Below are 17,003 nucleotides of genomic sequence, written 5' to 3' on the forward strand. Positions count from 1 at the left end.
AGCAAATTATATTGAAATGGACCAGAAAGATAAATGCAGTGATTTCCTTGTCCCATAGCCCTCCCCTCCGCAAATCCTCTACACCCCCCACACCCCCTCCTGCCCCAGTGAGCCCAAGTTCTTGCTGTCTTGATGATTTGCAATTCTCTGCATGATCCTGCCTCTTGGGTTTGTTTAATTAGAAATAGGTCTGAGAAGTGCTTCTTATGCACTGGCATGTTAATTGCTTATCAGAGAACGAGAAGGGGCGACAATGTTTGGTGATGGAAATTTCCACTCCCTCCACCTCTTGCTTTTCCTCCATTTTTCTCCCCACCTCTCTCCTTCCTTGCCTCCTGTGCTTCCTCCCTCTCTTGTCAGTCTCTTCTGCTTTTTGTCCCTCTTCCCCTGGCTCTGCTGCTCACAGTTATGGGGACTTTCTGGGAGAGACCAGAATTCAAACCTAAAGGGAAATACCTGAGCCCCCTTGCCCTCTTTCGCCATTTTTTGCCCTCTCTTCTCCCTCCTCTCCCCTCCCGCCCTCTGGGCTTGGAAGGGGTGCCAGAGCAGAAAGCTCCGAGTTACACCCAGTGTTCAAAGTTTCCTTTTGTTCCCTTTCCCCCCTTATTATTGTTGTTCTTATTTAGTTTTATTTTTTTACAAAACAGGAGAAAAGAATGAATTGGGTTGGGGGGAGGTGACACATTTCTCCACAAAGGTACAAAATTGCCTATAGAAAGTCAACCTCAGAGTGCCAACTGGGGTGCCAAGAGGAGGCAGTCTTGGGCATCCTCTTTCCAAATGTCCTTCAGAGCCTGCCTGGGGTCCACTCTGGGAGCGGATCCCCAAGATGGGAGGAGAGGCCTCCGTCAGCCCTTGCCCAGGAGGGGAACGAGCAAGCAACTGAGACTGTACAGGTGAAAGAGAAGAGGAGGGCGTGCATCCCGTGGGCCATGGGCCTGGGGACACGGGCAGGGGACATCCAGGGGCCTCTAGCCATGTAGACAAGTGGGGAGGTGGGAGGCTCTAGCTAGAGTCCTTCTGTCCCTTGCAGATGCTCCTCAAAAAGGCAGCCGAGGAGCCCCCAGAAGGTAAGGGCCACGTTCTGGAGGCTGCAGAAGCAGACTCTGGGGCCACAAAGCCTGGTCTGCCTTGGTCCAGCTGCCAGGCCTCAAGCATGTGGGTCCATGTCACTTTTTTGGCAGGGCATCTGGCCCAGATTGCTTCCCTTTTGGTAAAACGTAGTCCTAGTTATTTTCCTACTGCTGAGGACAGGCCGAGCTCCAGGAATTTTGTGACAATGGGGGTGACAGTGTCTCCCCTTCTGAGGACCTGGATAGCTTCCTTCCCAGATTCCAGGGCAGGACAAGGGGTGCAGAAACCACCCGGACTGAGGGGGCACCCCAGCCCCAGAAAGCCCAGGCTGGAAAGAGAGGCCGCCCGCCCACCCCCTGCCTGGGCTGGCCAGTGCCGAGATGGGCTGCTAGCCCGGCTGCCAGCAGGAGGACGGCCAGAGCCAGGATGGCTATGAGCCCAGGTCGGTCCCCTAAGGCTCTGTGGCAAGGAGTGGCCTCTTTAGTCCTGGCCCACACACAAGCCAACTGGGTGTGGGCATCAGCAAAGGCCACTTGCAGGCAGGCCCAGTACTCGGTGGCCTGAAGGAGACGGGTGATGTTGAAGCTGTCGGTGCCCCGAGGCAGGCGGGCCAGAGCAGTGGCCCCCCCGCCACGGAGGGAGGAGGTGCTGGACCAGGTGAGGTTGGTGGAGACCGTGTTGGGTGGGGGGACCCAAGACAGCAGGATGTGATAGGGGTGCGTCTCCTGCACGCGGAGCTCTAGCCCCCATCCCTTGTCTCTGCCCGGCTGCAGGGGAGCCCGGCCAATCGCCACACTAACTGTCTTAGTATCAGCCCCCACCAGGTTCTGGGCCACACAGGTGTACAGCCCTGCTTCTTCCACTGTCACCCTCCGCAGCTCCAGGGTCCCCTCGGGGTACACCCGGTATTTCCTGCCTGCGCGGGCAGCTGTCAGTCGAACTCCGGCTGGAGTGACCCAGTAGATCTCAGGTTCCGGTTCAGCCAGCGCCCGGCAGTGCAGCACCAGACTCTCTCCACTGGCCACGTGGAGGCTGGCGGGGAGGCTGCGTGGGGAGATGAGGGGCAGGCAGTGGTCCGTCATCTCCCGGAAGGGCACCTCTCGGACTGGGCGGCGCTGGAGGTCTGGCGGCTCAGCACACAGGGTGGACTGCGGCTCAATGAAGCGGACACGGGTGCCCGTGTCATTAGCCCAGCGGATGACGCAGTCACAGCGGATGGGGTTGCCATGAAGACCCACCTCCTGCAGGTTGGGCAGGGACTCCACCGTCTGCCGGTGCAAGGCACTGAGCGCGTTGTTGTTGAGCATGAGGGTTTCCATCTGGGGCAGGTGGTGGAAGGCGCGGGGGTGGATGAAGGACAGCCGGGGGTTGTTGGTGACATCCAGCTTGGTCAGCTCGGGGAGGTTGACCAGGGCAAACTTGTCGATGGAAACCAGCTCCTCCATGTTGTTTAGCCCCAGCTCCTTGAGGTGCAGCATGTTGGCGAAGTCCCCCGGCCCCACCCGCTGGAGCGGGTTCTTGTTAAGGTCCAGGAACTTGAGGCCCGGCACCTGCTCCAGCGCCCGCCTGGGTACCTGGGCCAGCTGGTTGTCATAGAAGGAGAGGCTCTCCAGGCTTTGCAGCCCCTCCAGGGCGTAGTCAGAGATCTCCCGAAGGTTCATGCCTGCAAGCACCAGGCTGCGCAGGTTGGCCAGGGGCCGGAAGTTCATGTCCAGGATGGCATCCACCCTGTTGCCGCCGATCATGAGGATCTCCAGGTTGGGCAGCATCTCGAACCAGCGGCTGTCCACAGCTCTCAGCAGGTTGGAGTTGAGGTGCAGCCGAAGCAGGTTGCTGAGACCAGCGAAGGCCTGGGGGGCAATGTGGTGCAGCTGGTTGTGGTTGAGATAGAGCTCCTGCAGGCTGGCCAGCCCTGCAAAGCTGTGGTCCTCCAGCCGGGTCAACTGGTTCTCTTCCAGGTGCAGGCTCAGCAGCTGGGGCAGGGCACGGAAATCACAGTCTCGGGCATCCGCAAAGCTGTTCTGGGACAGGTCCAGCTCTGTGAGGTTGGCTAGGTATGCGAGCTCACCCTGGTCCACGCGGACGATGCCGTTGCTCTGCAGTAGCAGGGTCTGCGTGCCGGCGGGCAGTGCGGGGGGCACGGCTGTCAGGAATCGGTCATTGCAGTCCACAGTGGTGGCCTCGCGGTAGGATGAGCGGGGTGTATACCAGGGCCGGATCTGGCAGGCACACTGAGCGGGGCAGGGCACACGCCAGGGTACCACGGGCACAGCAGCAGTAGCACCAGCCACCCAAGCTAGCAAAAGGGGGGCCACAAGGAGCCTCATGGCGGAGCTGCAGGGGAGGGGACCATCCACCGGAAAAGTCTGGAGTCCTTCTGCTCTTAGCGGTTTGCAGGCTGAGGGTCAGCAGCCTGCCAGGGCCTGGGGACCCACCCTCCCAGGGCAGTCATGCTACTTGGGGTGAGGATGGGTGGGCATCACTTCTCGCCCTCATGGGTGCGGCGCTCCATCCTTGTCCGCTGGGCCTGCTCACTCGTCGCCATGCCCCACTGGGACAGCCCTGGAGAAGAGGAGGCAGAGTTAAGCATGAGGCAGAGAAGCGGAATCTATTCCCTACTCTCATCTCCCGTGTCTGACTTGGGGCAAAAGGAGCTGAGAGGGGCGGACAGGGCCAGGGCTCCTGGGTTCCATCCTACAGTGCTTAGGCCTTAGCGTCCTATTCTGTGAACTGCAGGGGGGGGGGGGTGAGTGGCTGTGAGTCTCCAAGGAAGGAGGGAGACATTGGGCCTTGGAAGCTTCCAGGATTCTTGGGAAAGGTGTGTATGTGGAGGAGAGGGGACAGCTGCCATTGCTGTCACCTTTAGAGTCCTTCTGAGTCCAGAGAAATGTGGAATAGAGTCCCTAAGCGTTCTTACATCTCTTTTCCCCGCCTCCTTGGCTCTCTCAGTAAATGGAAAATAGAGCGACAGACCTCTCTTCAAGCGGTATGGGCGGGGGATGATGGCAACGAGCACAGCTTCTAAATTCCAGGGGGGCTCCCAGGACTCCCGAAGTTGAAAGGCAGTGGCTCCTGACCCCACACCTAGACAGGCTGGGGAACAGGGTGGTCCTGCTTGGGGTCCGCTTACGTTCTCCTGGGGTAGGGTTTTTGCCAACTTCCCTACCCGGAGGCAGGGCTTTCCCTTGCCCAGCAGCCTGGGTTGGAGCTCTTCAGCCCCGCAGGTGTGTGACTCTGGCCCCAGCCACTTCTCCTGGCTTCTCTTGCTGCCAGTCCACTTACTGACTGTGCACAACCCTTACAGCCTGAAGTTACCCTGACATGCCCCCCTTCTCATGTCTCCTTCTCATTGTCTCCTAGGCGACCCCTACCTGTTCTTCGAGACTCAAGGTCAGGAATCTCCTACTGAAAACTCTTCAACCCACCCCTGCCTGGCTGAGGTGCCTGCTTGAGGCTCTTACAGGGCCCCACATCTCTTTCCGTCACAGCCCTGACCACATAATGTGGAAATGTCTCCCCATGTAAGGGACCCGTCTTACTCATCATTGTGCTTGTAGCATGGGGCAGGTGCCCACTGAGTGTTTATTGTATGAATCAATCTCTGTGGCCCAGGGCCCCTTCCCCTAGAAGATTGGGCCCCACCCCCACCCCCACCGCCACCTATAATGCAAGCCCTTGCCGCTCATTCCCTCCCAATCTAGGGAACCAGTCCAGGTTCTCTCAGACCTCACAGGTAGGCTGCATCACCCTGGAGGCAAGTCCAGTCTTGGCCCACAACTGGGATGGGGGGAAAAAGGGGCTTTCCTGGGCCTGGCCTGACCACCTGGTGTGAGTGGAGGTCTGATTCAGGTAGTTTTCCAGCTGTAGGTGTCAGAGAAGCGGCCACGATTTGCTTGGACTCTTCAGAGACTCTGAATGCCTTTTTTGATTTAACCTTCATAACTAGTCTATAAGATAAGCATTAATATCCCCAGTTGCAGATGCAGAAATTGAGGTTCAGAAGAGATTAGAGAATTTAGCTTAAGACACATAGCTGGTAAGCGGCAAGAGACAGGAATCACCCAAGTGCAGAACTTGTGCCATTTACGCCATGCTTCTCGCCCCCAGGCTTGGCTCGAACCTATCCTGGGCACCACGGGGTGCAGTGGCAGCTGCGGCAGCACGGTGGGCGCCCATTCTTGTTTCCTGGGGCAATGACTCCTGACCAGGGAGCTTGGGGAAGCTGGGACATGTGTCTCCTGCCATCTTCCAGGCAGGTGACTCTTAGTGGGCTAGAGGGGTTCTTCGCTCACTTCACTCCGCTTTCAGGATGTGGAATGGGGGAGGGCAGCACTTGGAAGCGTGGTACCCTTCCTCAGCAGGAGAGCGGCATGCCTACTTACATCTGACTACCTCCCACCTTCTTTTGCAGCTATTTCGAAAGGTGGGGAAACAACAGTGACTTAAAATGCACAGAGGTTTTGTGTAGGGGGGGGAGTGTGTGCTGACATGGAAAAATCAGGGCAAATAAACACACATGCACTCATGCATGCATGCCTGCACACGCGTGTAAGGCAGGGAGCCTAGAGAAACCTGGCCACCCAAGCCTGTGACCATTGATTAGGACCAGAAGAGGAGATTCTGTGGGCAGAGTAGAAGCAGAGACAAGCTGAGTCCCTGATGGGCCCTGTCATGGAACTGGATCTAAGGCCAGAGGTCCTGCTTCCTGCCTAGACCTGGCACGAGAGAGCAAAACCCACCAGCAAGGAGATCTTACTATTATTATGTACTTACCACTTCCTATCAGAGCAGCCTGGGAAAAGTTATTGACTTCTGAGTGTCTGTTCCTTATGTATAAAATGAAGTTGTCATTAGGATTAAAGGAGCTGAGTGTATTACACAAAGAGCTCAATCAATGTTAGTGCCTTCCAGCTCCGCTCATCTCCCAGGGTTGGGAGGCCCTCCAGCTAGGACTTCTTTGGGGCAGCAGAAGTTGGATCCTAGAGCGCCACAAGCCTCTATTAAACTTGCCACTTGTGTACTCAGTGTTGCCCCCAGGTGGTGGGGTGGGAGCTGTGAGCAGAAATAGACAATGCATATGTCATACCTTTAAAGAGTGCCCGTCTGGCAGGTCCGGAAATGCAAAAACAATTAGGAGAGCCCGAGACTGTTTACAGGCAGAGAGAAGGCTGCAGTGGGTGGATAGGGGCCCTCTGCTGGGCCACCGGCATCCCTAGCCTTCAGGCCTTGTCTGAACCCCAGGAGTCTCTTATCCTCTAGCACCTTGTTCTAACACCTCTGTGAAACCATTTAAAACTTAATTAAAAACCTCCAGAGACTGGCCTTTCCCTGCACCCTCAGCAGCACCCTCCTCCTTGCCCCCTTTGGCTGCACTAGGTGAGTGAGGCATTGCTCCTTCTCTTCCCCAAGAGCCCAGGCCTGGGGTTCAGCACCCAGGGAGAGGCAGCAGCTTGATGACTCATGTTCTCATAGTACCTCTGAGCCCAAGACTTGGCAAAGGCCCAGATAAGTCCTCCCTCTCATTGCTGAACACACAGCCCCTTCTAGGGTGAAACTCAAGAGCTGCCCACTCACCTGCCATCACCATTTAAGGCTGTCTTGCACACGGCCCACTCAGGCAGGCTGATTAGCAATTTCTGCTGGGAGCTTAGAGGAAGCTAATTGTCTTTTATGTATACTCTCCCGGGTGAGCGGGAGTTCAGACCATCACGTGTACATTTCTCACAACTGGATTTCAAGCTCTTTGTGGCAGGGGCCATGTCTAAGGTGATTTTTGTGTCCACATAGCACCAGGTGCAGGACTGAGCATGAGAGGGGACTCGTGAGTGAAACATATAATCTTCTCACAACCCTGTGTATAGGCGGAAGAGGGATTATTTAGTTTCCTTTTGCAGGGGAAGCAACTGACGCTCTGAGAGGTTAAGTGACTGGTCAGAGGTTTCACAGCTTCTACATGGCAAGGTCAGGGTTCAAACTTAGGTCTTGCCCCACTGGCCCAGCCAATGTTTGCTGCCTGGTGGATCAATGCCTGCCTTACAGGAGCAGAGTGCATGGCTGGCCCGGGGAGCCAGCCTCAGGTGCAAATCCTTTCAGAGATGGCCTTGGTCCTTAGTTCCTCCACCCTAATGGCTGCCAGGGCCCTCAGACACTATTCCTTGACTCCCAGCAGAGTGACCTGCTGGGGGAGACGGCATGAGGAAGACATGGTTCCTGTGTGAGTTTGGCTGGGCCCGGAGTCATAGGGGCAAATAGAGCCAGCAGGCCTCACATCCCAGCCTGCCATAGGACTGGGGGCTGCTCTTTGTGTTAGCACTGCTAGCAGCAGGGCCACAGTCAGGGAAGTACAGTTGCCCACTCCAGGGGCAAGCTCTGTTAGACCCACCTCCAGGAAGCTGCTCTGGATTTAGCAGAAAGTGCAGAATTGATCCCCTACACTCCCTTTTAAACTAAGGCTCTTGGCAAAGCTCTAAAATAATGAAGAGATTTGGAGAAACTGTTGTCAGTAGCCAGAGCTGCTTTTCCCTGAGAGTCCTGTGCTGCCACATTTAGATCACTGCTTCTCCTGCCCGCTGGTGGAGGCTGCCTCTCCCTGCCCCTCCTCACTACTCTCCCCTTCCCAGCAGACTCCGCCCCCACCCCCCTGAGTCGAGGGTCTGGAGGGACTAGCGGGCAGGCATCGGGGTGATCGATTGCCTGGCCTCCGCTTCAGTGCTAGGTCCCCCTGAGCTGCGGAGACAGATGGGCAGCATAATTGAGTGTAGCGTTGATAAACTCCGGCCTCCTCACCAGCAGATAAGCCCTGGGTGGAAGGGACGCAGGGGGAGGAGGGAGGCCAGCCGCCCCCCTCCCCGTCTGTACACCTGGCTTTGGCTCCTCCTGAGAGGTGAGCATGGCCCCGCACTCCCACCTCCCATTTAATCACAGACATCCAGGACTTCAGAGCTGAAGGAGACCTCAGAGTTTATGTACTCTTGGGGAGCCGGAATTCCATAAACAACTCATGCAAAGGAGAAGTGGTGGAGCAAGAAGCCTGGGCTTTGCTGTCAGCTTGAGACAGTTCTAACTCCCTGTGTGACCTTGGGCAAAGTGGGTAACCCTCTGAGCCTCCAGTGGCTGGGCTGGAGAACGGGGGTAAAACGCTGCTCACGAGCATCGGTGAGGCGCGCAGGTGTGGGGGGCACGCAGTGTCTGTCAGTTCCCATCACTGCTGCCTCTCATTCCTTACCACCCACTTCTCATCGCTCACATTTTGTAATAAACCTTTTTAAAAATACCCCTGAGCTGTAGGAGAGTGCATAAATGGCACTAATTCTAGGTGTATACCTGGGCAAATTTCTACATCTGTAGATACCAGTACAACCACCACCCAGATCGCGATAAATATTTCCAGCATTCTAGAAGGTTCCTGGGAATCTTCTTCCCAGTCCGTATGCAGCCCCCTCTGGAGCTGGCCAGTGTCTCGACTTCGATCGCCATCAGTCCGTTTCATGTGTTAACCCAGACCCCCCTCCCCCACTTTTCCATCACAACTTGGGACCACAGTCTTTAGACACTTTAGGGAACATTAGAACATCAGACTTGAAATTCACTTAATTCTGAAGGGCTATAGCTTTTCTGGGCCTCGTGCATAATCAGCCATCTCCAGAGAGGCTGATTCCTCTCTCTACTTCTATACGTCCCATATCTAGAAATTGCTCTGTGCTTTAGGACCCGGCTCTGGCTGCACCCCCGTGGTCTGGGCCTGTGAGTGCTTAGCTGCCTCGAGGCAGGGGATGGCAGGATGATCTCCTGGCCCCACATACCCCTGGCAGCCCTGTGACTCTGCTAACCTCCCCTCCCTAAAGCCCTGGTGGGTCTTGGCCACTTCCTGGGGCAGCACTGCTCACCCCACTTTCTGCTGCGGACCCCCAGGTCTTCTTATTACAGAGTTCTGGGGCTCTAGGCAAGAGGGCAAATTGAGGAGCGACCAGGAAGGAGGGGCCCAGACTCACTTCTGACCACCCTGACCTCTCTACCTGGCCGTGCCGGAGGCTCCTCGCACTCAACTTGGCCCAAACGCAGCGTCTCCCACAAAACCTGCTCTTGTTTCTTTCGTCCCATCTCAGCACCAGCAGCCACCCGTCTCCAAGAGAACAGAGGGAGAACAGACCTGTTGTCCTGACCTGTCCCTCTCCCACCTCACAAACGCACACCCCACAGCGCTCCACTTTCCTTTTATCTGTTGTCTTACCCTTATGATAGCCGCTTTGACCTCTCCTCCTCGCCCTTACGTGACCCTCTCGTTCTCAGATATCTTATGCCCCCCTTGCTACTTCCTTCCAAAACTCGGGCATCGTGCTGCCTGCAGAGCCCTGCCCCAACTTCAACGACCAAACTCCTCTTCAGCCATAAAAACCCATCCCAAATGCCATCTCCCAGTGTACCACTTTCCTTGATTGCCTTGAGAAGGGTGGTTACCCTACCCCACCCCCCAACCCCCGCAGTCCCTGAGACTCTGAACAGACTTCCGCCACAGCACCTTCCTTGCTGTTAGACTGCAGGTCTGTCTTCCCGGTCAGGCTGTGAGCTCTTCGAGGAAAGGATGGTTTGTTATTGATTTCTGTATCCCCAGAGCCTAGCGCAGTGCAGATTTTCCCTGCAGGGGTGGGAGGTGTTCTACAGCCATGAACTGCGAAGGGCAACCCATTAGTGGGTCATGAGAACAATTTAAAGTGGGTCACAATCTGCATTAAAGAAAAGAAATAAAATAGAAAATATCAGCATGCATTGTATGCAGCTAGACTAAGCATTGTTTTGAGAAGTTTTTCCTTCTATTTTATACACATATACACAGTGTACAGGTACATGATAAAAATTATGCTTTTTTTTTTTTTTTTTTTTGCTTTGGATTGCAGCTGCAAAAACTTGAAAACAATTATTCTATTGAGCATTTCTTGGAAAGGTGAGTCCCTTCAACTCTAGTTGACACCACTGGAAGGTGACTTAAGTCTCAGAGTGACGTTCTTGAGTACCTTCTGTGTGCCGGGGTTTCTATTTGCTGGCCATGCTGCATTTTTCACCCCATCCTCCCAAGAATCCTGGGAGGGCAGCACTTTTTAGATGAGAAATCCCAGACTCAGTGGAGCTGAGGGATCAGATCAAGGTCCCACAGCAAAACGTGGACGAGCCAGGATGTGAGTCCAGGTGTGTCTCATTTGTCAGCCCTTTCTCTTTCCATGATCCTGGTGTCAGAAGCTGACTTCTGAGAGTGGATGATAGTTGGTAGGAGACTGAGGGAGAGCGGGGAAGGAAATCGGAGGCCATCTCCTAGGGAAGGATGAGGTTTCTCACATCCACCTGTGCCTTCCCCGCCTCTCTAGAACGAGAGGAGTCCGTGTTCTGGTAAAAACTCCTTCCTGGGCCTGGGAGGGAAGAGAGTTGTCCCCAAGCATATATAACTCTCTCTTTCCAGGCCTCCGGGCTGGCCCAGACAGAGGATTTTCAAGCTCTGATGCCTGGAAGGGAGCCTGCCTCATTATTTCTTAATTAGAAGCGGAAGGCACCAGTAGATAGCACACAAAGTCATTTCCGCCTGGTCGCGCTGCGGGGGAGTGGAGGCAGCCTGCGGGGCCCAACAGCAGTGCCGGGCTGAGTCCCACCGCCATGGGTTGCCAGGCTTCTGCTGATCATGCTCAGGAAACTTCTCTGACCCCTCCAGCCCTCCTTCCCCTGGGTTCCCCTGGTGCCACAGCACCCCTTCATCACAACCTGCCTGTTTCCTTGTTTGTCTCCCCCACCAGACAGTGAGCCCCTCAGGGGAAGGACCTGTGCTCCACGCTGCCAGTTCCTCCAACTGTCTGGCACATAGTAGAAACTCAGAAGACATCTATAGAGGGAAGGAAGGAGGGAAAGAAAGGCAAGGAAGGGCAGGGAGAGAGGAAGGGGGTCGGTTGTTTCGGAGCTTGTGAAGACCAGGTGGACCAGAGTGTGGGCTCAGGCCCCTTCCACCTCCTTCCTCACCAACCGGAAGGAGATGCACATGGCTCCCAGGGCCTGTCTTCCTCGGACACCCACCCTGGCTGCCCTGCCCCTGCCCCTGGCTGCTGACAGCCACTTAAACCCTTCTCTGGGTGGAGAAGGTACTTCTCTCCCTCTCAGGTTCCCGCTTCTGGATTCAACAGAATCCTACGATGATCCTCACCCTCCAGAGCTCTCAGGTTCCCCATCCAGAAATCCTGTGCACTCTATCGACCTCTCTGAGGGCTTTCGAGGCGGCTCATCACCTGGATCCTGAGGCTGGCTGTGTGACCTGGAGCTTCCTCACTCAGGTTCTCCTACCTCATGGAGGGACGTCTGTAAAGCACCTGGTGCTCAGTAGAGTCTCCTTCCCTTTTTCTCCACCTCAGTTTGTCTGAGGCACAATCCCTGATTTCTAGACCCCTTTGTACTAGGCCAGCACCGGATGGCCACATGGTCTTGAAGGCAGGCATCCTCTCCTAGGAGCGCTTCCACCACCGCAGGCTGGCGCTCCTTCCAGATGGAGCTGCCCTCTCCTGGTTCAAATATAAGCCTCCACCTGGGTCCCATTTCCAGCCACCAGAGCAGCTCAGTTCATTTGTAGAGAGAGCATGGATGTCTGATACGACTCTCACCCAGTACACAGCCTAGGCCCTGGCTTAGCTGAGCAGCTCCTCCCTTCCTCAAGTGCTTGCTCCCGGGTAGGGACGGTAGAGCGGTCCCCTCCAGCTGAATTCTAAATGTCCCAGCTTGACTACAGTTTGCAGTCATTCCACGTTGACCACAGTCACAAGCCAGAGGGGCAGCCAAGCCCAGGCACTGACCCATAAGACTCTCCAGCCTCCCTTCCCATAATTACATCTGCTCTTTCAAGAATGAGGTGGGGTTGCTGGGCAGACGCTGCAGCATTCTTGAAAGGCTCCCACCCACAGCCAGGACACCAGGATATCCCCTCGGACACAGTGGATCCCTGGGAGCGAGGAGCAATGGCAGGGGGAGGAAGCAGAAGGCTTTAGAGAGATGTGGGCAATACTCCTTCCTGCCCCAGTGCCTTTGCACACCCAGGGTCCGTGCCAAGAACTTGCTTTCCTCAGCTGTGTCTCTGGGGGATGTCTTCTCATCGCTGAAGTCTCAGTTTGCACTGCATCTCTCTGAAGTCCTCCCTGACACAGCCATCTACCTGCCTCCCCAGTTAATTAACCCCTTACTCCTTTCTGTATTTTCTAAGAATTCACATCCAGTATGATGCTCATCTCTCCTTTCAGACTGTGCAGTGCTCCGGGGCAGCTCTGTGGCTTCGTGGTCCCAGAACTAATAAAAAGGAAAGCACCAATAGATCTTCTGGTTGTGTTTGAGGTGAATGGGGACTTAGATGGGGAGGTCTGGGTCTCTCTCTCCACAGTGTTTGTGGCACGAAGGAGGGACCCCCAGGGCATGGTGGGGGTGGGGGCGGTGGGGAGATGCCTGGATGGCTGAGGAGAAAGGGCTGAGGATCGAATGCGGAGCAGAACAGTTAAACAAGGAGAAAGGCCAAAGCCCTTCTAACGGAAAAGGAAAATGAAATCAGAATGAAAATTGATGAGGCGGAGAGAAAAGGAGACTCGTTTCATCAGCAGGTTTGCCAGATGAAGCTGAGAGATAAATCACGCGGCGGAAGGAGCCTTGGTCTCTGCACAGGGCTCACCGCCTGCTCCCTCTGTCAGCTGTCTCAGGCGGGCCTGCCAGATAAATGGCTGCAGCTGAGGCCCGCGGCGGCCAGTTCCCCCCCCCCCGCCCCCAACTGCAGTGAGAATGACCTGTCAGTCCTCACCACCTCCTGAAGGCCTGCTCTGGCCATCCCTTCGCCCGGTCCCCCTCCTTTGGTCCCCTCTGCAATCCCACTGGCCTCTCCCTCAGCAGCCCCTCCTCACTCTCCCTTCCCCAGCTGAGGGCCAGGCCTGTGGAGAGCATTTCTCAGCTCTACTGACCTACCCACCTCATCCTACTTCTCTGAAGCCAGAGGGGGAAGCAGAAGTCAGGGCACGGGAATCGGTGGTTGAGGACACAAGACGAGACGGGCCTGGGTTTTAGTCCTGGCCTGGGGACAGACCTTGGAATATGTCCTCTTACTTCTCTAGGCCTTGGGCTCCTCACCCATGAAATGAGGGGGTTGGGCCAGAGCAGTGAGAGGTTCTAAAACTGTGGTCCCTGGATCAGTAGTGTCAGCATGACCTGGAAACTTGTTAGAAATGCAGGTTCCCAGGCCTACCCCAGCCCTCCTGACTCACAGCCTCTGAGGATGGGGACTAGTGACCAGTGTGTGAACGAGCCTCCAGGTGCTTCTGATCAGTGCTTCTATTTGAGAATCACAGGGCTAATCACTAAGGTCCCTCTAGCTGAGATTAGAATTCTGAATGTGTATATATGTACACAGCTTCTTATCATTACCCTGACAGATAAGACTCGAGTTTCCAGAAGCACCTCTATCCCCACTCCCGCACCTTCTTGGTCCTGGCCACAAGGAAACTCTACCCAGTGAGCATTCACAGAACCCCGACTGGCACTGAGAGGGGCTGGGGATACATGGTTATGGGAAGGCAGGAGGAGAATCACAGATAAAAACCACTCTACTATAGTATAAATGGTGTCGCAGGAGCATTTACCCAGGGCAACGGGGGCACAGCCCAGAGGAAAGAGTATGATTCTGCTTCATGTGGGTAGTTGGGCAAAAAAATCAGAGGACTTTTACCAAAAATCATTGAAATATATGCTAAAGGTAGGTGAATTTGATTGAATGCAAATTCACAACTTCATTAAAGTTGTTTAAAAAAATCACAAGGGAGATGTTGCCCGAATTGGTAGGTCGGCAGGTACAGAGGGTGGAAGGCACTGTATACATATTGAGGACATCGGGAGCAAAGGTCCTGGGATAAGAATGTGTGAAGCAGATTCCAAGGAGCGGCTTCCCGGAAGTCCCAAGAGTGGGTGCTGTGGGGAAGTGGCTGGAGCAGCAGGCCAGAGCCAGAATGGTCTGGACGCGATAGTGCATGCAGAGGGCGGCCGAAGCAGGGATGTAAGGTAGGGACCACTACTGCCATCGATGATCATCATCAGGACTGGATGCATTTTGCAATTTAAATTCATCCACATTCACCATCCTATGTGATTTTTCACACTAGCTCTGCCAGGTCATAGATGTCATTACCTCCATTTCAGTGGAAATGGTGATGATGATGGCAGCCATTGATGAGGACTGCTTATGAGCCAGGCCTTGGACTAGGGGCCCGATACGAGTCGCTGCACTGAATGCTCATGACAACACTATGACTTGGGATGACTAGCCCCTTTCACAGATGTGAAATGCTCACGAATATCCAGCTGGTCAAGCCAGGACTCCAACTTGGTTGTGGTTGGTGCCAAAGCCTGTGCTCTAAACCCTGACCCCACATCACCCTCCCCCAGCCCTTGCTGCCTGGAATGGGATGGGGTGATTTCCAGTTGATTTCTCCTTATTCAAACTCCATTGAGCCTGGCCAACCCAAAAGAAACTGGCTCCTGGCCTATGCTGAGCAGCCCTTCCTCAAGGTAAGGCCTTTTCCAATCTAGCCGAGGTTCCCTCTCCCCCCAGCCCATCTGTGCCTTCTAAGCCCAGCACACCCGCTGGAAGACCAGCGGCTCCTAGGGCCCTAGAGCTAGTAGCTGGAAACACTTCCATCCGCGATCAATAATAGGCATAATTCAGGGGCTGCAGCAAGTACAAAAGAGTGTAGGTTAAATCAATATTTAGAAGCTTCAAAATTAAACTAATTAAGAGCAAGCCTTAATGATTTTTACTGTCTGGGAATAAAAAAGACAGAAAGCCCACCTATATTTCATGATTCTACCTCAGTAGCTTGTAATAATTTGGGAAGAATAGAAGATGAAAAGTGCTGCGAGCCAGCTCCACTTTCTGCATTGCAAGAAAGGAGAGACCTCGACCTTGATAGTAAAAGATGGGGAGAAGAGGGATGGGATGGAGCACAGGATGCAAAAAGCGCATTGTAGAAGTCCACTGGCTTGGGTCAGGGACCATTATGGGTTGAACTGTGTCCCCCCAAAAGATATATGACTGGTGTCCTTATAAGAAGAAGGGAGTTCAGATGCAGACAGAGACACTGGGAGAATTCCATGTGATGATGGAGACAGAGATTGGAGCGTTGTAGCCACATGCTTAGGAGCGATACTGATGGACAGCCATGGCCAGAAGCCAGGAGAAAGCAACGAAGGATTCTCCTCTACGGGTTTCAGAAGGAGCATGGTACTACTGCTTACACCTTGATTTTGAACTTTAGCCTCCGGAACTGTGAGACAACAGATTTCTGTTGTTTTAAGCTGCCTGGTTTGTAGTACTTTGATATGGCAGCCCTGGAAAACTAGCACGAGGATCTTGGATTCTAGTTTCCACTCTAAACAGTAAAATTGTGCAAGCTGGGCAGGAGGCTTAACCTCTAGGAGCCTCAATTTTCTCCTCTGAAAAAGACCTTCTCTCTTTTGTACAGAGATGTGACACAGATAAAATTAAAACATGAGTGTGAAATATGTACTGTGAGCTGTACATGCTATACAAATACCACCTGGGCTCGTAGATAGTGGAAAGAATCTGGGAAAGGACTCAGGAGCCATCTGTCAGATGGGCAGGAAGGTCTCTGCCAGCTCACAGGGCTGGTCTAAAAATCCAATCAGATCACAGGTGTAAGGTGTTTTTGCTTCATTAGAGATATTATGTACATGAAGAGTATTTTTATTGTTCTCAACATGGATTTTATTTGCTTCCCACTTGGTCCAAGTTTTCTCATCTGTAAAATAAAAGGCATTTTAAAGATATTTTCAGCATCATTCTATGGGCTTTATATATATATTTTAAAAACAGTCTTAGCAGCCCAGCCTCATTCTCATTCTTACACCTCAGCCCAGTAGCCCAGGACAATTCAGAGGGTGCCAGTTAAGCATTGTGGCTTTGCTAACCTCTGTCCCCTACTGCCTGGGTTAAGGGAAGCCAGAACCAGAGCACTTTTCCTCTGTCCTTCCTCAAAAGTGTACCAGGCATGGAAGAAACAGGAAACCATGCAGGCAGCAAATAAGATCTCTGTCGATCATGAGATGGCTCGCATCCCAAGTCTGGCTGGCTCCCAGAACTGCTCATCTTAAATAAATGTCCCTAATGATGCACTTGTACTTAATACTGGAGCCGCGTCTTGTTGAAGTGCAGTAGGAAAGGGTGGCTGAGCATGGGGCTGCTGCCACTCTGTCTAGGCCTCTTCTAGGACTCCGGCGGGGAGTAGGTCCTCAGGTGGTCTCATATTTCCAGAAGGAGCTGTACCTTGTAGCAGTGGGGTTCTCCAATGCGGAGACCAAACCTCTTTGCATGTAAAAACCAACATTCTACCCAGATGGGTATCAGTGAGCAGACAAGCATTTATCTGTGCACGTCATCCTCATAGGAAGGGTAACATCAATAGTGTCACCATGATAACCACCTGCATAATGCCATCACCTGGTCACCCCACCTGCAGCCCACCATTTCTATCAATACGACCAGCCCCACCATTGCCATTGTCCTCAGCTGTGATCACCAGGGCCCCCATGCTCACTGCTGTGACCACGTATCACCCTGAACACCCTCAACTAGCAGCATTATCTCTTCCATCCACTGCCCCAATCCTAGTCATCGTAAGTACCCTGATAATCACAAGGAAATTTATATGGCTTCATCATTGTGACAAGGACAGAATCTGAAACCAATATGGATTTTGCCATAAGGGAATATACATGAGACAATGAGACCCATTACAATACTAACACTAGAACAAGGGGATTTGCATGGACACAGAGGTCCACCCTGAACAAAGCATGAACGTGGACGTGGCATGCACGCCTGGAGAGCAGCTGGAGGAAGGGGAGAGGGCCCGGATGGG

The 17,003-nt window shown here is 53.8% G+C and overlaps 1 protein-coding gene across 3 annotated transcripts in view; it reads right to left on the reverse strand.

Moving 5' to 3' along the window:
• Positions 1 to 579: 579 nt before the first annotated feature.
• Positions 580 to 17,003, reverse strand: part of LRRN2 (leucine rich repeat neuronal 2) — a 59,257-nt gene continuing 42,833 nt past the window's right edge. The window contains exons 2-3 of one of the 3 annotated variants that reach the window (XM_016140315.2): positions 9,593 to 9,797; positions 580 to 3,636 (exon numbers count right to left, since the gene is read on the reverse strand). In XM_016140315.2, coding sequence (XP_015995801.2) covers positions 1,239 to 3,401 — 2,163 coding nt within the window. In that variant the 5' untranslated portion in view covers positions 3,402 to 3,636; positions 9,593 to 9,797 and the 3' untranslated portion in view covers positions 580 to 1,238. Of the gene's footprint in view, positions 3,637 to 9,592; positions 9,897 to 17,003 lie in introns of those variants that run through there. The other 2 variants (XM_016140306.2, XM_016140297.2) reach the window with 2 other exon arrangements.

This window comes from Rousettus aegyptiacus, unplaced genomic scaffold, assembly GCF_014176215.1.
Source record: "Rousettus aegyptiacus isolate mRouAeg1 unplaced genomic scaffold, mRouAeg1.p scaffold_m13_p_17, whole genome shotgun sequence".
NCBI lineage: Eukaryota > Metazoa > Chordata > Mammalia > Chiroptera > Pteropodidae > Rousettus > Rousettus aegyptiacus.